This window comes from Scleropages formosus, chromosome 3 (genome assembly GCF_900964775.1).
Source record: "Scleropages formosus chromosome 3, fSclFor1.1, whole genome shotgun sequence".
NCBI lineage: Eukaryota > Metazoa > Chordata > Actinopteri > Osteoglossiformes > Osteoglossidae > Scleropages > Scleropages formosus.
In genome coordinates this window covers 19,905,038-19,928,692 of record NC_041808.1, presented here as the reverse complement: position 1 = coordinate 19,928,692, position 23,655 = coordinate 19,905,038, and the positions used below count along the sequence as shown (strand labels likewise).

The 23,655-nt window shown below is 48.0% G+C and overlaps 1 protein-coding gene across 4 annotated transcripts in view; it reads right to left on the bottom strand.

Annotated features, from left to right (window-relative positions):
• tnika (TRAF2 and NCK interacting kinase a) overlaps positions 1–7,849 on the bottom strand; it is an 84,504-nt gene extending 76,655 nt beyond the window's left edge. For all 4 annotated transcript variants that reach the window (XM_018753438.2, XM_018753441.2, XM_018753440.2 and 1 more), the window contains exon 1: positions 7,423–7,849. In XM_018753438.2, the coding sequence (XP_018608954.1) occupies positions 7,423–7,479 (57 nt within the window). In that variant the 5' untranslated portion in view covers positions 7,480–7,849. The remainder of the gene's footprint in view (positions 1–7,422) is intronic.
• Between the last annotated feature and the right edge of the window lie 15,806 nt (positions 7,850–23,655).

Here is a 23,655-nt window from a genome sequence, read left to right as displayed (position 1 = left end):
AGAGACTTCGTGTTTTACATCGCAAACTTTACACGCTACATGCATTCATTACATTTACATCAAGCACTCCTAACAGCGTGGCTATTTAACCGAGCACGCATACGTCCGCACGCTGAAAAAGTGACCTAAAACACACATAGATGCTCGGAAGTGAACAAACATACGAGAAAATGGAAAATAAATGAGAAGCAACACATGTACATTTGAAGTAGAGCCAATCGCCCGCTTCGAACGCAGATTTGCACCGTCAAAGTGCCGCAAGCATTTCGGTAAAAGGGCGCCTCTTCCTCGAACGCAGTACTCACAGGGAAAGATGGCATCCAAAAGTCTGAGCCTTCAGGTCATGTGACAAAATGCTAAAAATAAACGCGGCAGTTTTTCCTGTCATCCAGGGTCAGCTGACGAAAATTAAATAATGCAGGGGCAAAAATCTTTCGAACACTGTCACAGAGACATCACACGCATACAGTGACCGAAACCACTTGTCCCGAGCGGGGTCGCGGTGAGCCGGAGCCTAACCCGGCAACACAGGGCGTAAGGCTGGAGGAAGAGGGAACGCACCCAGGACGGGGCACCAGTCCATCGCAAGGCACCCCAAGCGGGACTGGAACCCCAGACCCACCGGAGAGCAGGACCCGGCCAATCCCGCCACACCACCGCACCCCCTCACAGAGACATTCCCATATGAAATACAGTATCAGAGAACCGAAGCTGGCCACGCTGAGCCCCCGCACTTCAGACAGTCCGGCGTGTGACATCACAGCTCCACCTTGACACGTACTCACTGAGCAGATGCTTTTCTCCCTTCTACAAATTCTAGTAGCTGCCTATAGAAGTGAGCCATTAATATTAAAACGGTTAGATAAAAGCATGGCGCTGGGGTGCAGAATTTGGGCGGGGGGGGGGGGGGGGAGAGTGGAGCGAGGCCCCACGGCTGGGGATCAAACCGCAGAGTGGACGCGGGACGGATGACCGCCGCAGGGACGGAGGACTGAGCGGAGTGCGAGCTCGCCGGACTTCGGGGAGAGGACGTGGGTCGCTGGCTACGGGTACTATACGGGTACAAGAGAACGAGGTGATGCGACGCACCGCAGCAAGAATGGAAACGAGGCAGGGAAAAGCAGCAGTGCTTACACATCATCCCCATCAAGGAGAGACCGGTGGCCTTAACGCCTTCGTGACCCTTTGGAGAACACCAGAGACGCACCGAAGCCCAAGGAGACATTTCTTGTGTCGCCTACAGCCCGAAGACCATGCAGCAGCTTGACGGGACGCCAACGGGGTGCAAGAGGTCATTTACATAAGAGAGGCAGGACTCCGCATTCACTTTTTGTGTCGGTTGACCACAGGACAGCTGCACTCCACGCTGAACCAGCGCCGCTAAACTGTGCGCTTGTCCGATTGAGGAAAACAACCGAAAGAGAGAAAAAAGTAGGCGTCTAAGATCAAAATGCCCACGTAAACCGTGGCCAATGGGAGGCAATCTGGGTGATCCTGCGAAAGGAGGTGTACTGACACGAAGGCTCCGACGTAAAGAAATTGCCCAGTATGGAAGGATATTGAGGCAGTTTCCCTGCATTTGGACACGTTCGGGAGCTTTCAAGAGAAAATGATTTCGAAACAAAAAAGCAGATGACGCAATTACTGATGTCACTCAGTTCCTTCATTCTGGTGGTAGTCATCATTTTTACATCAGATTTCTTAATATTTTACATTCTGACAGGTGTCAGGTTGTTTCTACGTGATCGGCCACGAGAATTTAAGCGGGCTGCCCGGCAGTCGGACAGCCGTCGATCTCGTGCCCTTGGAGGATCCGCAACGCTGGCGGACTTAGGGACCTGCGGTATTAAAAAAAACAAAAACTGTGGACCCCTTCGAGGTCCTTGACACACCCATCAGGGCCTCAGCGGGTCATCAAAAACAAAATAACAAGTAAATAGGCAGCAGCTCAAGATTGCTCCTTCGCCGAGAAGGCTGCTTGCAGAGAAAGAGGAGGTCGCTGGAAGCGGCCGAGGCACCAGGAGGCCCTTTGCGACAGGGGAACTGACACACTTCTGTTCTCGCTCCTCTCATGCGACGCACACTTACACACAGGAAGCTGTATATTTTTAAGCGAACGGAATCGAGCAGCACGCAGCCTAAAGGGTACAGCAGCAGTTCCCGTAACACGTCGGACCCTCCTCCGCCCACACGGTCGCTCTCGCTTGCTGACGCGCACACGTTCCGCGTCCCCGCATCATTTCTCTCGTTCTCAAGAGCCGTGGCCCGACTGTACGGATCGCAATCCCACAATGCATTGCCACATGACGGAAACAGACCGAAAGAGCACCGGGCAGAGGACGGGGAACGCGGCGGGACCGAACGGGCCCGGTTCTGGCGCCCTTCCCCCCCGCACTGATCAATACGCTTTCCTCAGTCCACGGGCTGCTTTACGTTACAATAGATTACGGGCCACAAAACGGGCACTGAGCGCAACCCAGCTGGACAGAGTCAGGCGCACGGCGTGAGACATTCGCCATCAAAAATCTGCCGCGCAGTCATGAAAAAGGGCTTTGTGAGCGTGGTGGAAAAGAGCACTTATTGACTCGGTCACCGCTTGAGAGAAAACCCTCAAAACGACCCCCTGCGTTTAGGTTTGGGGGTCACAGCTCAGACCCCCCCATGATGCGTGTTTGCCTCTCTTCCGTGAGTCACATCACGACCGAATGACCCTCCTTTTGCAACCCACGCTGACAAAGGGCCTGCAGATGAAATGATGCAGACCTCAGCTCCCTCATACACAATTTCATTCATCCATCCATTTAGCTGACGCTTTTCTCAAAGGCGACTTACGCCGATTTACCCCTTTATAGGGCAAGAGCACTTTTACTCTATAGGATTAGCGTTAAGTACCTCGATCAAGTGTACTGCAGCAGGAAGCGGGATTTGAACCTGCGCCCTGTGTGGTTTGAACCGCTACACCACCTGCTGCCTGCACCATCTAAGGAGCAGCTTCAGGAGAAGAGTTATTGCGTTGAAGCACGAAAGTCCTTTTCGAAGGCGACCAAACCCAGCTGAGAAGCTTTGGCCACGACCGGTAAGGACCACACAGTCGGTTGTTTGAAGGGCCTTCAGACACTGCTGAGATATAATGTATATTGTTTACAACCATCCTCCATCACAAACCTGTGGAAAACCTGACCTGCAACTCCAGCGAGTGCCCGTGAACAAATGGCATGCCAAAACTAGGGGGTGGGGGCTGGGGCTTTGTGTCACGCTCAAACGATTCCCCAGTGCCACGTGTGTCAGCAGTCTGGTTCTGGGTGACCTATTTTCTGCATCCAACAAGAATCCGGGGAGAATATTCGGCTGGCCAAACAACAACAACAACAACGCGTGCACACACACACACACACACACACACACACACACACCTTCCCTAGAAAAGCTGAGCACCGGCCTCATACAATCAAAGTCATTATTCCTTCCAGATGGTGAAAAACAATGTCTTGAGCAAAAATAACTTCCGCTAACATACACATTTAGTCTGTCAGTGGAGTGTAGCGGCAGCCACAAACACATGTGCCGGTGCGAGGGGGACAAACCGAGCGCAAGTGCCGCGAGAGTGCAGCGAGAACTAGAGCAAGGCCGGACGCGGCGCCCCAGCGGGACCTCGGCGCCCCGACACCGTCCGGGCCGCCTTCGGGGAGCCTTACCGTGCCGCTCCTGCGGCCGGCCGAGCGAGCACGGCAACATCGCCCGCTTAACCGTTCCCATTCCATTAGCGCAGCCACGATTCAATGCTCGCGTTAACAACGAACGAGGCCTGGGTATTATCCGTTTGATGCCGTTGACATATTTCTCCACGGGGTGCGGGAGAGCAAGGGCCGCTCTGCGCATCGTCAAACCCGCAGTCGCCGCATCCCTTATACCAACCCGAAGCGATAAGCACAGAATTTCGGTTTACGCGGGACTCAAACTGCGCCGACGCTACCGCGGTCGTGGACTCCATCACCGTATCTGCATGCTCGGTCAAGAGAGCGACAGTGACATTCACTAAAGCTTCTGATTCTCCAGCTCCTAGTGCACATTACTGCAGCTCTCTCCTGCCTTGTCTTCCTTCCCTCACCATCAAACGTGTTCTACCGCTGGCGAAAACTGCCGTTCATTGTCTCAAAGCACTCTTGTGTATCCGCCCTCTTCGCCTCCCCTCTTGGTGTCCTGCGGCCGCCCGCACCGAGTTCAACGCTCGCGGTCGAAGGAAAGGCACCGCACTACCCTCGAGACCGTATTCCACTCAGCGCCTGTTCATGCACTTAATTACCAAATACAGCCTAATTACAAAATGTGTAATTGCAGTAGCGTAATTACAATTATAATTGATTACACACTTGTGACCAATGAGACTAAACCTGCTCCCTAGTACCTATAGAGGCAGATGACTTGGTGCACTCCAGCATGAGCACTGCGCTCCTCCATCTCTGACTGCTGGAGGTTCCGCTTCCAAGTGGTCCAAAACTTGAAGCCCGAAGGCTCTTCGTTTACATTCAGCTCACGCTTTTCTCCAAAGCGACTTGAAATGTTAAGCTTCTAACAATTATTCACCCATTTATATAGCTGGGTAATTTTACTGCAGCAATCCAGGGTAAGAACCATGCGCTAGAGGTGGGATTGAAAACTGCAACCACTGGGTCCGAGGGCAGCAGATGTAACCACTGAGCTACCAGCTGGTTGCAGTCCCAATGTGGCAAAATGAGCTCCATCAGTCCTTCAGAAGTACAAAAACTCTGTCAACATTCAAAATGGGTCTCAAAACATCTCTTTGTGACCCATTTCTCTCCTGATCTATCTGTGCCATAAACTTGCACTACATTATGAGTTACTGACTGTACTTGGAGTCTGCGTCTATATTTCTCCGTCTATTGGGTGGCAAGGTGGCACAGTGGCACAGCACCTGGGGGGTGTGAGAGCACACGGGTTCGATCCCCGCTCAGTCTGTGTGGAGTTTGCATGTTCTCCCCCTGTCTACGTGGGTTTCCTCTGAGTGCTCTGGTTTCCTCACAGTCCAAAGAAATGCTGTTCAGGTTCACCCATAGTGTGTGAGTGACAGAGAGAGTGTGTTCCACTGATGTATGGATGAGTGACCCAGTGTAAATAGTGTATCTAGCAGTGTAAGTCACTGCGGTGAATAAGGTGTGTGGGCTGATAACACTACATAGAGCTCACTGGAAGTCGCTTTGGAGAAAAGTGTCTGCTAAATAAATGTATTGATGAAACACACTTTTGTTTACTCTGAAGTGTACATTGCTAAATAAATACATGTAAATGTACTTAAATACTGTTACGCTGGTGATAGGCACCGGTGGAGGAGAGGTACAGAACAAACTGTGCTGCAATCTGGTGATGCATGTCTATATTTGAAGCTCTCTTGTCGAATGCTTTGTATTTCCGCAACTGAAACGCTCTGAAGAAAGGCTCCTGTGAGAAAAATGACAGTAAATGGGAAGGGTAATTGGTAATTATGCACTTATTGATTTATTACCCATCTCCTTTCAAGGGACATGAGTGACTAGCAGGAACAGTCTCAGAGGGTGACCTGGCAGAGTGCCTCCATTCCTAAATGCTCTCATTGTCCTCAAAGTGAGATGAAGAAGGAAAAGCCCCGACCCAAAGACCCTGCAGCCGCTTTAGCCGTGATGACCCCAAGTTGAAAGAAAGAAAGAAAGAAAGAAAGAAAGAAAGAAATATTACACATAATCCTGTTTTACCTAATTTAATCTTCTTCTCCACCTGCACTGTACATGCCATATGAACTTAATGCAACTGTTGCTATCAATAACTTGTTAATAAATTGCTCACTTGCTGCTATAAACATGATGACATCCTTAAGATAATATGTGCAAAGGCCCCACCGCAACACTTTCAGGCATAAGAGGCAGATCACAAGTACAAGGCCGGTGCTCCTTTAATTTGGGTGTGAGCCCTGCCCAAGGAGACCTTCAGTGTGAGATAAGTACCATGATTTAGTCATTCACACAACACAGTATTCCCAGTGGATCGATTCCCGGTAAGTACCTCGATCAAGGGTACTAATAACAGCAGGTCAGGTGTAGGATTTGAACCAGCAACCTTCAGAGTGCTGGACAGTAGGCTGAGCACCGCCCTTCCCGCCCCAGACCAGCGCTGCGTTTTACACACATCGTGACATGATTAAGAAGTGATGCTCTTTACATTCCAACATTTTCATTCCACTTAATTAAACGACTGCGATCCGAAATATGACCTTTCTCGCGCACACCATTTCCCGATGGGATCATTGGAATACGAGCTGTGGACGCGCACCGGGGACTCGAGCGCTCCTTTGAGGCGCGCACTCGGGTGTCTCGCGCGGCGGGAGCGTCGTCTGCGCGCGAGCGCCCAGGGACCGCCGCGTGCCCCGCGAGCGTCTCCACCGCGCGCGGACAAAGGGTCCGCGGAATTCAGTAACGCGACGCGCGGCGGAGCGCCGGTGAAGCAGGTCCTCCTTCACGGCACGCGGTCACACAATATAATCACACCGAAAAGGGCTTCGCACATCGCAGTCACAGGCCAGGGGTACGGCGAATACGCGGAAGGAGACCGTCAGTCATCATGAGCACCACCATCATCATCATCATCATCATCATCATCATCATCATCATTATGAACCGCCAGCGAAATGGAAAAAAAAAATGGGCTCCGGTGAAGATCACACCAAAACTGAGGATATTAAGCGCTGCGGCTCAACGACACGCGACGGATCCGATCAACTGGCATAACTTCAAGTGGAGGAGCGGAGCGGAGCGGAGCGAGCGCGGGGGGTCCGTGGAAGGACCGTTACACAAGCACAGTGACATTCCTCTATTGAACCGTTTCAGCGCGGGTTAACGCGCCTAGTTCGGAGGACTCGGCTTCATTAATAAAAACGACGAGACGTGGGGCGCACACGCGAGGACACGCAGGTTATGTGTCCTGACAAGGGCGATAAATCCATTCGCTACTAACCTTGGACACATGAAAAGCAACTCCTTTGTCAGCGTTTCCTTACAGATTTTAACGTAAAGTAAGCACCATCACCGGGGTGAGCGGATCGACACGCGGAGATTTTGCTCGCTGCACTCGCGCTCCATCTCACTTTTTATTATTATGTTATTATTTTTATTATTATCAGACCGTAGTAAATCATGATCGCCATCATCATCATCAGCCCATTCGGCGAGCATCACCACAGGATAAAAGCAGTACACACAGGCGCGCGCGCGCACACACACATGATCAGTCAGTGTGCTGGTGACACGACACACGATCAATGCAATACGGTCACACACGTTATGACCAAAATACACACAGAACTGCCAAACGCCACTGCTGATACACACGCGCGCACACACACACACACACACACCGATTTCTTGGCGAACTCACCCTCAGTGAAGACAAGTCGATTTCATCCAGGCTCCGAGCCGGAGAGTCGCTCGCCATGTTTTACCTTGATGCCGGTGGAACTGAGACTAAAAATAACCGCTCCGTCACTTCACACGAGAAGCAGGAGAAACACACACACCGCCGCTCTTTCGCGGCTCCGCGGTCCCAGCACCTCCACCGCCTGCGTGTGCGGGAGCGCGAGGTTCACGGCGCGTGAGCGCGAAGTCCCTTCCGACGCGAGACAATGAATGCCGAGAGCGCGCGGGGTCGCGCGCCTATAGAGGACGATGGAGCGGCGCGCGGGAGGGCTCGCACGCTCTCTGCACCGTGTGCGCGCGCGCGTGTGTGTGTGTGTGTGTGTGTGCGCGCGCGCGCTGCGCCCGTGCCGGCTGTGTGCGAGGAAAGGAGCGGACGGTGCGATGCGGACTCGGCGGATCCCCGAGGGCCGTAGCCCCGCGGGGAGGGGTGGCAAAGAAGGGGGCGGCGCAGCCCTTCGGGACGCCCACCGGGGCACCGGGCGCGTCCGCGTGTGCGGCGGTGGTGTCGCGCGAGACGAGAGGGACAGGACAACGTGCGTCCGCGAAAAGGAGAGCCGCGGCGAGCGCCCTGGATGCGCCCTGGATGCGCCCGTCGCGCTCTTGGCGTTACTGTTGAAATGAAAGAGTGCAGCACTGCTCAGCGCTCTCAGCTCGTGTGTGTTCACACACACCGTGTCACACGCACACGCGTACCTGCAGAGTCAGTGTCACGCCGAACACTGACGGCACTTGGAATGTCTTTTTCGTTTTTTAACAAAGAAGGCATCGGCCAAGCAAAAGGGTTCGTCAGAATCTCCTCAGTCAGTTTCTCCGACATACATTTTTATTCACCTTTAGCTGACCTACTGCTCTGCACAAGGTGACTTAACAGCCGTTTGGTAATTTACTTGACTGAAGAAATCCACTTTTATTCGCCAGAGTATTCTTATTGTCTCTATTCGCGGTGCCGACTTGTCAGGCCTTATTAGTTACAGTCTGGGCTGCAATGAAAAAATGAGGAGAGGAAAATGAGGGTCCCCAAGGTCAAGGATCTGGAAAGCCCAGTTTAAACCCAGTTTAACAGGCACATCCAAAGCAATTTACAAATTATACATTATCTACACTGGTGCCCATTCTCACTAATTCATGCGGAAGCCCTTTCTCAAGGGCACAACAGCAGTAGCCCGTCCTGGGACTCGAATCAGTGAACACTGGCAATCGTGAGTCTCCGTCCATGAGGGTTTTTGTTTTCGCTCAGCCTTAATTACTCAGGCATGACTGGTATTTTGATGGAATGCACCGTATGATTGAAATCGTACTGAACCTCGTACGCTGGGCTCAAAGTTTCCATGAGTACCATCGCCGGCCTTGGTGGATATCTCCATGGTTCGGGTCCAGCAGAAGGTGCCACTGTATCACCCGGTAAATTGATCTGGTTCATCCTGCATAAATGAAGGGAGTGTGGAGATGGCAGCTCATTATCAGTCATTCGCACAAGTATACTTCTTCAGAGGGACTCCATAATAACCTGGGTTGTAAATGAGAGTCCAGGTTAAAGGAAGCACTAAAGGATCACACATCATCATAAAACTTCCAGCAAACACTCTTCAAGAAGACAGCTGGTAGTGTAGTAGTTAGAGCTACTGCCTTTGGACCCAAGGGTTACAGGTTTGAATCTCATCTGTGACTGTAGTACCCTTGAGCAGTGTACTTACTCTAAAATTGTGCCAGTAAAGTAGCTTAACATTGTAAGATGTTTTGTAGAAAAATGTTAGCTAAATGTATAAAGATCCACGGCACCATTCAAATTCAATAACTGCTTGTCCCAAGCAGGGTCATGGTGGTCCAGAGCCTATCCTGGAAGCGTTAGACACAAGCCTGAAGTAAGGTACACCCTGAATAAGCACCAATCCATTGCAGACCCATGATGAATTAGAATCATGTAACTTTAGATAATTTCACAGCTCAGTTTTATGTATATATATGTATCAGTATCTCCAGTACTATTATATAATACATTGAATTCCAAACTGCCTTCCTGTATGGCTTAAAGAGCTGCTGTCGTACTATTGTGCTAATTACTCTTTTTCCACATATTGGGGCAAGATAGCGTAGATAGAGAAGTATTTTTCTCGCAGTTATCCTTAAGGTTTCACAGCTCATGTAATTGCAGTGAATTGCTGTATAATTATTCCATTTTGCCGCTTCTCCTTAAGGAGAGAAATGTACATTCAACAAATTGCGCTACTCGCTTCTGGCCATTAGGTGGGACACTGGCACACTGGGAAGAGCTATTTTATCTTGACCGTACTGTATACTTTTTCACGACAGCACTGACCGACACATCACATGAAGAAGTCATTCACTAATTTTTTGCGCCTTCACCTCTGTCCCACCACGGAGGCACTCTTAGGCCTCTCGCTTGGTGCCGTACCTGGGGTGGGGGTGTGAGCTGTTTGAGAGCTGAGGAAAACAGGCAGAGGAGGGTTATTCTACCGGCCAGAGTGAGTGTCGCATCTCTCTACCGCTGCATCCTGGAATGGAAACCCTCCACACCTGTAATGCATGTGACAGGAAAAAGCCCAGGAGAGCGTGCGCTGTTCGGCCCGTCCCGCGCCACGCCCGTCCGAACGTGGAGCCCGTGATGCTGCGGGTGCTAAAGCACGTACTGCTCTGGGCATTGGGCACGGATCCTTTAGGTTACCAGTTCAAACCCCAGGAAAGCGATGCTGGTTGAGTGACCATGTAAGATCCTTGTCATGTTTGGTAAATGTGTTTTGTAGCAATGGCACCGGTTGCTCTAAGTGTGTCTCTGTAGCAGATGTGTAAGGAAAGAGCAATGAGCTCACCAGCTCACACCAGCTCACACCAGCTCATAGCCACCTTTCCTCTCAATGCTTTTCTCTTAGTTCCCAGCTTTGCAAATCATTGTGCTTTTCCCTTTTGTAAACCTTTAAAATGGATTCAAGAGGCCAAATATGGAAAGGGAAAGCACGGGGGGGGTTCATCTTCTAACCCAGTTTACTCTACACTGCCTTGTACAATGTAAATGAAGGCTCTGTGATTTCCACTGTTGCAGCAGCTTGCGATACATTGCTTGCTGAGGACAGATTCTCATAATGGCAATTTCCATCGTCTTATTTCATACAACACCAATAGGCAGACAGTAAAAACAGGGCATTCAGGAACTGCGCTGTGGTGTAGGACAAATGTTGTTTGACATAAGGTATGAAACACACAGCGCACTGCCAAATAGGCCCTTCAGTATAATTACATTTCTTTTCGCTGCAGTGAAGAAGGCTGTATCGGAGCACATAAAGCCATCTCTGTTATTTGATAGCATGAAGAGAGAAACGGAGAACGAGATAGGCATCATAAATCTCCTGCCAGCCGCAGTTAAACGTGGAATGTACCACTCATGTTTTCCACCGAAGTGGGCTTTAACACTAAGTGTAAAATATTTGGAAATAGAATGAAAAAAAATCAGTAAAAAGTGACGAAACCTTCTGTAAGAAAAAAAGTCAGTTTGCACGTCACATTTAAGTATTTGGAATTTCAGATATTTCACAGTCCTCTCTCTCAAACAGAATTTGTTAACCTGTGTCATGTATTTTTAATCAAATAATCAAGAGTTCTTTTCCTTGACGTTGATCTGACGTTATTATATTGTCTTATTATTACAAAAGGTCATCTGACGGTGAGACATCGAATAAAGTGAATTGTGGGTCCTTGGCGGATTTTAGTGTGTAAGAGCTAACTGCCCGGACAACAACACCCCCACCCCCAAGCCCACCCCCAGGCCTCTCAGTTCCATACTTTTATGATGCACACAAACTAATGCTGCTCTCCTTCATTCCCATCAGCGGTTGGCGGGTGGGAGGTCATAGGAGGACAACCAGGAGCCAAAATGATGAAGTGAGAAGTGGAGCCTTCAGCAATTCATAAACACACCAGGGTTTGAGCTACAGCAACACAACCGATAGGAGCCGTGTCTCTCCATTTCCTCAACGTCAGCATTCCTGAGCGCGAACTCAGACATGAGAGCACCACAGATATCCTTAACTCCATACTGGGATTTACGTGCACACTAAAGTGGAAGTTCTCTGCGTGTGCGGTCAAGTTTTGGTGGGGCGGCAAGTCATCAGCCGTACATCATCAGGACAGCTTTAGAACGGAAGAGTGTGTCCAACTGGGCCCGTGACATGGGAACAAATGAGTCGCGACAAATTTTGACCCGAAGGTCCTATAGGTAAAGCACCCATTTCGCAGCTATTTGCTGAGAATCGATTGAGGAGCTGAATGCTTTTCATCACGGAGACAAGAACCACAGGTTGTTGAAACAGAACCTTTTGCCATCTCCTAATAAGTAATTGTCTCCTTGGCATAACCACGAGGGAGGGTGTTGCTCCAGGTTTGGTTGTCAGTCCAGCAGGTGTGGCTGAGTAAGACTGTAAACACCTTCAGATTCTATGGAAGACGAGTTCAGCCTTGCAATTTATTTAGGCTTTTCCTTCTTTCCCATGCTGTTGTTTTTGTTCCCCTGTGCACCCTCTGTTGTGGGAGGTTGTGACAATCTTCAGTTGTTTCCAGAGAAATACTCAAGAGCACCCTAGTTCATGCTGCAAATGTGATTTAGGTGTGTCGTGCTCAGTCCACTGCAAAGGGGGAAAAGGCCTGAAGGACGTTCCGTACAACCGGAGTAGGTGAGCAACACTTGCCGTACACTACGGCCCCAGCCGCAGTTCCGAGGAAATTGACAGCGATGCCTGGAAGGAGCATATGATGGGGAGAACATTTTCTTTTTTTACTTAGCAGACACTTTTCTCCAAAGCGACTTCCAATGAACTCTATGTAGTGTTACCTGCCCACACACCTTACTCACCAAAGTGACTTACACTGCTAGATACACTACTTACACTGGGTCACTCATCCATACATCAGTGGAACACACTCTCTCTGTCACTCACACACTGTGGGGGAACCTGAACACTAGGTCCTTGAAGAGTGGGAGGAAACCAGAGCACACCCACACAGACATGGGGAGAACATGCAAACTCCACACAGACTGAGCAGGGATTGAACCCAAGTTCTCTCGCACCACCGAGGCACTGTGAGACAGCAGTGCCACTCGCTGCGCTGCCGTGCCGCCCGTCATGAAGAGCTGCCAATCATCTAATGACAAACCCCGTAAAAGGAGAGAGCCATCTGTCCTGGCGCTCTGCTCGTCTCAGTCGCTGTGTCCTGCACTGAGTCAAGTTAAACCTTGCCATTGTGCTCTTGAGGTCTATTTTCGCTAGGTTGTTTGCTTTGTTTTGTAGTTATTATTGTCTGTGTGTTGTTTCTCGAACCAAAACACTCCCCTCCTGGTCACCATATGAACCCAGAATGCCCTGCGTTCCCTGCCAGCCAGTATGCAGTGTGTGTCCGGGGCACACATCACAGAGCACCGCTCTGAAGGGTACAGGGTGTCTTTCTTATGATCTTTATTTCATGCACGTGTTGTAAGAGTACGAGCAACATAATGTGGCGCGCAGCGCCGTGGGTTTGGATGGGGCGAAGAAGGACGCAGAGGCAGCGTTCATCTCGAACGTTTTATTCGAACACCGGCGCACAGGGAAAAAAAAAAAAAAAAAAGCTCTCGGTCCGAGGACCCCGTTTCCTCCGGGACCTGCGCGTCTAGCCGGCCTTCCCGGCCTGCTTAGCGCCCCCAGGCTCTCTTCTCTTTATCCCCCTGGCAGATGCAGATACCCACTTATATTCCCTGTACGTCACCAAACCCTAACCAGTTATATTAAACGCATTTCCCGCTAAAACAGTAACGAAGGTCGTTAAAATAAGTTTGAGAGGTTCGGTCACATCCCGTCTGCTCTCACTCGCTGGATCGAGTCCCATTGAGAGAGGAGCCAGCAAGCGCCTCGTAAACGGTGGGCTTTTTGTGAGTGTTTGCAATTTCATAACTCAGTGAGCTGGTTATTGTTGTTCCCACACTGCCAGTGCAGGGACCAGTAGATGTTCTGAAGACCAGACATTCCAGGTTAAACAACATGACATCTTGTTTGCTAAGAAGAGGAATCTGTTGGGTTTCTGCCCAGTACTGGTTTGTCCACATGAGCAATCAAAGTGTAATTAACCCATCTAGAAGCACTTGCATACACATAAACACGTGTGTGTACACACAAAGTCATGCCAGAAATCCCGCTCTTCATTTACTCCATCATGATGATCCCCATACCCAACTTTCTCAATATGTCTGAAAATCAGTAAATTAAGTGGTTACATGTTGGTTTCAGTCTAACAAAGGCAAGTGAGATGGCGCTTGAGAGCCAAAGCCCTCAAACAGGATCACGATTTCCACCGTCTGTGGAAGGCTGTGTTTTTGTATCAACAGGGCAGCAGCCTCAGAACGTTTGAGCCGCCCTGTGACACCATCTTCCGCATTTGCTCCAGAAATAGGAACGAGCTGAAGACTGCAGCTGTCGTGTTTTGCTGGCGTATTCATTACACTCGAGCATGAAGAAAGACAAGACACGATGGATGATGTTTTTTTCTTTCCATTTACTGGACCACACGCAAGCAGCAACTCCCGCTCTTTTTGGTACATATCACTGGCCAACCATGCCCTAACTCACGTTACTATTAAGGGTAGTCCACTAGCACCTATCCCTGAGTTTATACAACACTCAACACACAACAACAACTCCCCTATAGATAAAGAACCAACCCTAACCACTGTTACAGAACATTGCACTTGTTCCCAACAAACAAACCATAACAATGACATAACTGCAATGTCCATTTTCATGACGTCTTAAGACGGTCTGGGGGTTTCCGTGTATGAGTGGGATAACGTTTCCCTTCACAAGCTGGGATAGGTGTTTATGGCACTTCCCGCGAAGACATCGCAGCGTCTTGTGGTGTAGTTGTGTCACTGCCATTGGAAGGGGTAACAGTAGACATGAACGGCACATTTCCTGAAACACTTTCGAATGGAACATTTGTTTTTCTCAACTGATCAATATGTCGTCTCTTGGTGTCTGGTGCAATCTCTATTGTGTAAGAAAGTGGTCTTGTTCTTTGCTTTAACCTCGCAGCTGTACGTCTCCTCCAGATTGTTTCAGTCGGTTGTTCTGCAGAACCCTCTTCAAATTCGGCCGCACCAAGTCCAGCCTTGAACGTAAAGGTATTCCAAAGAACAACGTAGCTGGCATTCAATTTGTTGTAGCATGCATTGCATTCTGATACACAAACAAGAATCCGTTCAGCTTTCGAGTTTGCATCATATTTTCACTCGTCATGGCACACTACTCATTCTTCAGACTTTGTACAAATCTCTCCACTAACCCATCCGTGACAGGATGGTAAGGTACAGAGGTCACGTGCTTGATTCCTGGAACTCTTCAGATACAAACTGGGGTCCATTGTCACTCAGCAGTTGTTCTGGAACACCAGTCCTCGCAAAAAGTTCTCTGAGTACAGTTATAGTTTGGGTGGAAGTTGTGGAAGACTTGCTAAACACTTCTGGCCACTTTGAACACGCATCGACAACAACCAGAAATGTAGTGCCCATGAAGGGTCCTGCAAAGTCAACATGAATCCTTTGCCATGGCACAGCAGGCCATTCCCAAGGGTGCAACGGTGCAGTTTTTGGCATATTTTGACCCTGTTGGCATCCTGAGCAATGCATGGCGAGCTGCTCGATCTGCTGATTGATTCCTGGCCACCACACAAAACTTATAGCAAGTGACTCGATCTTCACCACTCTTAGGTGACCAGCATGAAGCTCTTCCAAGAGTCGAGCTTGCAACTTCGGAGGTATGATAACTTTTAAGCCCCACATGATGCAACCTCCGTCTGCAGTTCATCAGCATTTGCATAGTTCTGTGTTCTTTTGAACTTAATGTGTTATCGATGTCGATCGGTTAAGCTTGATGGCGCCCACCGTGGCAGACATCTCTGTGTACTCCTTTCCGTATGCCCTTACAATTTATGTCATAGGCTGCTGGGAGGATTCACAGAGTAAGAATTTTATTGTATGGTGTAACAAACTGTTTACTGTGCATGTGAGAATAAACTCTTGAATCTTGAATCTTGAGTGTCCTCCCAAAAAACAACACCCACTTCTGCATTTGTGCCGCTGCTGTCAGTGGAACGCCTTTCTGTGGATTAAAAATGGAAACCAATGGTTGGTGGTCAGTAACCAAAGTAAATTCGTTTCCATACAGATACTAATTGAATCGTTTCACACCCCACACTAGACTCAAAGCCTCTCTATCAATCTGTGTTTCTCTCTGCAGCATTGAGAGAGTGTGACGCGAAAGCTATAGGGCGCTCAATTCCATCACGTATGACATGCGATAACACCACTCCAATGCCGTACGACGAAGCATCAGAGGCTAGCTTGATAGGTTTGCGTGGATCAAAATGGGTCAACACTGTTTCTGATACCACCAGTTTCTTTGCTTCTTGGAACGCTCCTTCACACTGTTTTGTCCACATCCATTTCTGTCCCGCTCGCAGCAATGCATTGAGGGGGCGGAGAACAGTGGCGAAATTGGCCAAAAACCGGTTGCAATAATTAACAAATCCAAGGAACGACCTCAGTTACGAGACATCTTTTAATCGTGGGGCCTTTGCAACAGCCCTCATCTTGTCATAACATTTGTGTAGGACATCTGCATCAGTTTTGTGTCCACAATACGTAATAGAACTCCTGAAAAACTCACACTTCTCACACCTTGCGTGCAGTCCATTATCTCTTAATCTCTGTAGGACACGTGTCAAGTTCTCCAAATGGCTGTCGTCATCCTCTCCAGTGACTATAATGTCATCAAGGTAGCACTGGGTACCAGGACATCCTTGAAGTACCTGTTCCATCGCTCTTTGCCATAATGCTGGCACTGAGGCAATGCCGAAAACCAGCCTACTATATCGAAATAAGCCTTTGTGAGTGTTAATGGTCAGGAACACTTTTGAGTCCTCTTCCATTTCCGTCTGAAAATATGCTTCTGCCAGGTCTATTTTACTGAAAAACTGTCCTCGCGATAATGAAGCAAAGACATCCTCGATTCTCGGTAGTGGATATTGTTTAGCTTGCAGCTTGGAGTTGGTGGAGACTTTAAAATCCCCGCACAGTCTTACGGTTCCATCCTTCTTGGTGACAGAAACAAGTAGTGTTGCCCAGGGGCTCCAGTCAACTTTGGACAGTATTCCTTCAGCTTCCAACCAATCCAGCTCCGTTTCCACTTTCTGGCCAATAGCATAGGGAACCGGGCGTGCCTTGTGAAATTTGGGCACTGTGCCCTCATTCAGGGTTATTTTCCTTTTAATATGCTTCAAGGTTCCTCTTCTGGTTGGAACACCACTGCAGCATCATTCAACACCTTTTTCAGTGTCACTTGAGTGCCTGCTAAGAACAGGAACTGTAGACTTTTTGTGGATTTCCAGTCCAACTGTAACTTTCTCAACTAGTCACATCCCCAAAGTGCTGGTCCCGCTGTTGGAACTATGTACAGATCTAATTCGCACCATTGATCATTGTATTTTACAGTCACTGGCATCACACCCAGCCTGTGTCCAGTTCCATTCTGACTCTCTGCCCATTCACTTGTCGTGTTAATCAGATTGTTTGTTTCATGTTATCTTTCAGACTATAGATTCCTCTGTCGCGTCCTTCATCTGATTTTTGAGCGACAGCATGTACATCTCTACTTTTCTTTCTATGAGTCTTGTATTGTCTGTCTTTCTCATTGTATGAAATATTCGAACGACATGCTCTTTGTATGTGTCCAGTGTTGTTACATTTTCTACACATTTCAGTTTTGAATCTGCACTGGTTTGCTTTGTGTCTGCCCTTGCCACAGTGGTAGCACAATTCTGCATTTTGCACTGTCCTTTTTAGTTTACAGACAGTGGTCACTTTCTTCACAGACATTTTCACTCCTGATCGCAACTCTACTGCGTCTCTGGCAGCTGTTTCCATGGCAACAGCAATTTCCACTGCACGTTTGAATGTGAGATTTGTCTCCGTAAGCAATCTTTTCTGGTTACTCTCTTGTAAAATGCCACAGACTGGACGGTCTCTCAGCACATCATTCAGTCCATCTCCAAACTGACAGCGTTCTGACAGCTTCTTTAGTTCAGCTGCATAAGCTGCGATAGACTCTTCTTCGTTTTGGTTACGTTTATGAAAAATAAAACGTTCCGCTATAAGGAAGCAGCGGTTTTGGTGCTAGACGGTCCTGCAGTGTTTACATAATATCGCCAAAACTGAGGTCTGCAAGCTTTGTGGGGCCAGTGAAACTCCTCCTATTGCACTTAACAGCATTGATACAATGCCGTTGTCTTTGAAATACTGTTCGATCCGTTCACAGCACATCGTCCGATCATCTGTAGCATTGTCAAACGCACCAATTTGTCCGATATATCCAACCATCTTTCGTATTTCACTTATTGGTCTGTATTGCAGATTTCTGAGCGGATCCATCACACTTCTCCTAGGAAAGAAAACATCCATCCACAAAAAAAAGACTAGGAGAAACTTCTGTGCAATATCCGGAAAATTCTTATCGCCAACTGTTGTCTTTGGCTGGTGTATTCATTACACTGGAACACGAATAAAGACAAGACACGATGGATGATGTTTTCTTCTTTCCATTTACTGAACCACGTGCAAGCAACAACTCCCGCTCTTTTTGGTATGCATCACTGGCCAACCGAACCCTAACCCACGTTACTATTAAGGGTGGTCCACTAGCACCTATCCCTGAGTTTATACAACACTCAATACACAACAGCAGCCTTGCCCATTCAGGAACGCCAATATTTGTAAGAATTAAAATGCTTTGACGAATTGTGAGAACAGCTGAAAAGATCATCGGAATCCCTCTTCCCACCATCAACTCCTCAAACAAAAACGGCTGCATCCACAAAGTCACCAGCATCACGGTCGACCCCAAACGCGGACTCTTCGCCCTGTTGCCGTCCGGCAGGAGGTACGGGAACATCCGTACCTCCGCCAGCAGACTCCGCGACAGTTTCTTCCCTGAGGCAGCCAGATTATTCAACACCTTGCTGGCTCCAATGTTCACCTGGCACAGTCAAACAGCTAACCCTGCATGACTCCATACACTACAGACTGCCTACAGTTCACAGACTATGTCCACATCCTGTGTATTTACTCTGTTCTGTGTCACTTGTGCTGTACTTCATCAACCACTACACCCCAACCATTTCATTCCAGTGTAACATGATGCACAGCACCATGGATTTGGAGAGGACAAAGAAGGTCAGACAAGCAGCATTCATATTGAATATTTTACTCAAGCACCAGAAGCCAGGGAAACACGGTCACCCCATCATTTCCCCCAGAAGTGCCTCCACTGGTTGCACACTCACATTTCACATTTTTCCCATAATGCAACTATTTATAATAAACAAATCTTCCCGCTCAAAACACCAGTAACGCGGGTTGTTACATTATACAAACTATATAGAGGAATGACAATAAAAACAACTTAAACTTGAAATCCATAACCATTAGAACATTTCCAAGTGACAGACACACTCAGTCAATCACTATCAATAACTGTGTGGCAAAAAAGTTTAATCAGAAAGCAAGCGGTCACAGCTGAGAACTAGGCTGGACTCTCAAGGGGAAGTGACACAGAGAAGGACTCTGACACACTCCTCTCCATCAAGGATAAAGACTCACAGCCCACATGCCACCCTCACAGGGCCATTGCTCCCAGGTGAACGGGGTGACACCTGAAGAAGGCCCACAAAGATTTCAGTAATAATAAATCATTTTATTGAAGGGGGGGCAGAACATTTTTCTGCCAAGGGGCCCAGAATACCGCTGTACACCTCTGCCCTCACCTTAAACAGAGGAGCACATTTAAGAACAGACTGGTTCAGTTCTGCTGCTCCAAAAAGTGCAACATTCCTGCTAACAGCCATTATTCTCTACAATGAGTTGTCGCTGTCGCACTGGTACTGACCTCCTAATGACCGAGTGGTGCTGAACTGATGCTTCTGTTTATTTCAACACGTTTTTATTTGTGCACGTGTGTACTTGTATGTGTGATTCCAGTGTGATTCCGGTGTCTACCGTCTCTACCATGTTATATGTTATATGGTTGTTGCGGTGGCCTCATTCTGTCTTTAGTGAAGTTCCATCTATCTATCTATCTATCTATCTATCTATCTATCTATCTACATTAAAAGATGACAACATCTTAAATTGTGCAGCTTTTGCATGTATCATAATCATAATATGCCCAAAGAACCTGTCAACTTGCAGGACTGTAATTATGGAAAATAGTGGTGGTAGGAAAGAGGGTGATGCGGGATGGGTAGAAAAACCCAGAAGGGAAACCTTTGCTGCAAAAACAAACCAGAGTGAAAAGAGTCTCCAGATAATCTGTGCTCCACGGATCTCCTGTCTTCATGCAAAGCTAGGTCCCAGCGAACTGCGGTGTCACTCTGAATTTACTGCCTTGTTACTGTGTCAGAGGTGACAGCCCTTTTTGTTTCCATTGCTAAAATCCAATGAATACCAAAAGAGCCTAAATGAATAATCTTTGGATGAAACTGACGTGCTTCCTCTTCTTTCTTTGAGGAGCAACACCCTCGGCTGGAAAGTCTAAATGGTGTTTATTTTTTAAGGAATTATCATGCTGATTAGCCCTTTTAACCAGGAAACCATCCAAGAATTGAAACCTATTCCAAAATGACAAAGCCAGTTTAAACCAATAGTCAGATGCTTATAAACTGACAACTGACATACTGGTTGCCATGGTGTCTGTAGGCAGGCAGTTCCTTTAATGTGTTCATCGACAGCCCGATTAGCCGCAACAGAGGTGCTAGTGGTACCAGCCTTTGCTCTTATTCATGCCCGGGAGATTCGGAAGGCCTCGCGCTTCTCAGAAATCCAAAACCGCCACTGAAAGGCCAGTACACGTATGCTGACCTTTGCTCCTCGCATTGATCTTTCAGACCTTTAAAGAACATTTGTTCAATATTCCACCACCCCTTCGCAGTATACATGCCAGCGTTGTATAGATTCTCTGCGATATGTGCTATGCATGTGGTATGTGCACACACACACAGTGTATTGCAGAGACAAACGCAAAAAAAACACAGACTGGACAGAGAAGGACAGCAAGCAAGTTAAACGGGCGCAGCTTTGAGACCCAGTGCCTGAATGAAGCGTTGTAGAGGACATGTGTCGTTTGAGGGCGACACACGGAGAGCATTCTCCAGTATTGCCTTATACCACTGTGCTCCTCCTCACACACACACACACACACACACACGTTTACGTCATCATTTAGCAGACGCTTTTCTCCAAAGCGACTTCCGGTGAACTCTATCATCAGCCCACACACCTTATTCACCCAAAGTGACTTACACTGCTAAATACATTCACGCTGGGTCACTCATCCATACATCAGTGGAACACACTTTTTTCTGTCACTTCCGGTGACTTTAGTGTTACCAGTCAACTTGTACATCATGTCTTGGACTGTGAGAGGAAACCGGAGCACCCAGAAGAAACCCATGGAGACAGAAGGAGAACATAGGGTGGCACGGTGCAACAGCGAGTAGTGCTTTTGTCTCACAGCGCCTGGGTGGTGCGAGAGGACATGGGTTCGATCTCTACTCAGTTTGTTCCCCCATAGTGTGAGTGACAGAGTGTGTGTGTCCCACTGATATATGGATAAGTGACTCATTGTAAGTAGTGTATCTAGCAGTGTAAGTCACCACGGTGAATAAGGTGTGTGGGCTCATAACGCTACATAGAGTTCATCAGAAGTCGCTTCGGACAAAAAGCGTCTACTGAATAAATAAATGAAAACTTCACACAGGCTAACTGGGAATCAAACCCAGGTCTTCTGACACCATCCAGGCACTGTGAGACACACGCACACAGGTGCTCCATATTTCTAGGCTGGCCACCATCCAGCAGAAACGATGCACATATGGATAATGAATAATTTGAGCTGACGTGATGTAAAAAGTGTCTATGTTTAGACTGGAGGAAGTAGGACAGTGCAAACCAGCAGATCACAATCAAAGACCAAAGGCTGCTACTAGGGGGCAATAACATACCCTCCCCAAAGTAGGTTCGAGTGGAAGCACCAGCCTTTCGCTTCCCCGTGGCTCGTACCTGTTCAGATGACCAGAAGCGGATGAGCGAGACACGCTGAAGCGTGTTAGACTGCGACAGCACAAACGTGCAGCAGAGATCCCACATACGTTTCACTAAATTTGAGGGCAAGAGATCTTGGGGATCCCACCGACGAACCAGATCCTACTGAACTTGATTTGTGATGTTTACGAAGGAAATTTTGCTTTGAGATGCCGCCGAGTCCAAGGCCGTCCAGGCTGCGTGACATTTTGCACTCGCATTAGACATTTGCGTTGCCCTGACATGCACGTAATTCGGTCCATCAAAGCTACGGAAGAGCTAAAGGTTCACAGATGATCTGCGGTGCGTCAAAGCAGCCCGTCGCCTCAATTCCACGTTCCCGTGGACGATTTTCTCAAAAGGACACCATTAATGACTTCTTTCTGCTATCAAACGTCTTTTTTGGGAGAGACACGAAAGGCTGATTTGCATTTAAATTGCTTCGTAACACAGACGTTTCATGTTCCCGAGAGCAGTGATGTTGACCCGGGTGCATGCAGATGACTTCCGCTGCCCAAGAGCTGGCTTAGGCCTAGAGGTGAGGCCAAGTGCCGCACTCCCAAGCACTGGCATTCCTCACAGTGCCTTTTGGTGACCTCTATCCTCAGCAGCTCACCTACTCCAATGTGCTTTCAAATTTTTAAAATATCATCCACTGCCAATAAATATCAAAATACCACCCATGAAAAGTGGAATAATAGCTCATAGACTTTGAAAAATTTCAAGTGACTGTGTAGTGAAGGCCATGCCAGAAACATCTAAACGTCTATTTTTTGTTTTAATTGAATTTAAAAAGAAAAAAATGCAGCCTCAGAAATCTGATCCCGAGCATTGATCCACGCTCGATTCTCACTTGGTTTCATTTTTTAAAGCATTTATATAACTTAATGTACCAAAGGCACAGTCACTTCTCAGAATTGAAATGAAAGCAGCATTTTGCATCACGGCTTAAACTTGAAAATTATAAAAAGTTTCTGTACGCTGCAGATGTGCGAGTGGAAAACAATCTGTTTTACTCTTCTTGCTTTTCACAGACTTTTAAAAGGTGCAAAAAACATCCATCCATCCATCATCAACAACAATTTCTCCCATGCAGAGTCATGGCGAGTCATAGCTTTACCCGCCAAGATGGGGCCCAGGGCCGAAGGGGGAGGGGACACACGCAGGACGGGACGCCAGTCCGTCGCAAGGCACCCCAAGCAGGATTCGATAGTCAGACCCGCTACACAGCGGGCACCAGCAGAACCCGCCGCGCCACCACGCCCCCCCATGCAGAAAACAATGAAACAATAATCTCCGATTGAGATGCTTTTGTCACAGAGCATCTAGTAATTCCCATATTGGCAAAAGCCCCGGACTAAGCTGTTGTTCAATAGTGCTGTACTGTATTTACTGGCGTGCAAACCGAGCCAATAAACAGGCTTGCGTGAAAGACCAACACAAACCATCCTCTAAATAAAATAAGCAAAGATTGCAAAGCGCACTAAGTATCTTTACAAATTGATGCATTAGGTGACATTCTGCATTATGGGGTGCGAGCTGAGATGGAGCACAGAAACCCCATCAGTAGGATTTTACTGCTTGTGAATCCCAAGCACAGCAGAGAAGCCCTAACCCTAAGCGTGGTGAAATACAGTGACGCTTCTTTTATCACGAATCAAAGTCTCTTTTTCTTTCACTGTTAATACTTGAACAGTGCTTTTTACAGACAGGCCCAAACTCCCCGAAATTCTTTCACGAGTCCACACATCCCACCTCCTGCTGTAATACCCTCCGATACAGAGGGGGTGAGTCGGGAGTGTAATATTGGGTTGAGCTGCTGCTTTTGGAATTGAAGGATCGATTAAGGTGCTGACCCTAAAAATTGTTCTAGCAGAAATTACCCAGCTGTATAAAGAGATAAAAAATAGTAAGTGGTGTAACGCTCTAGGTTGCTTTGGAGAACAGCGGCAGAAAAATGAATAGCCGTCTGTGCCATGTGTAAACAAGCTACAAAGTCAGTTGAGAAATAATGCTGAGTCCATGGCA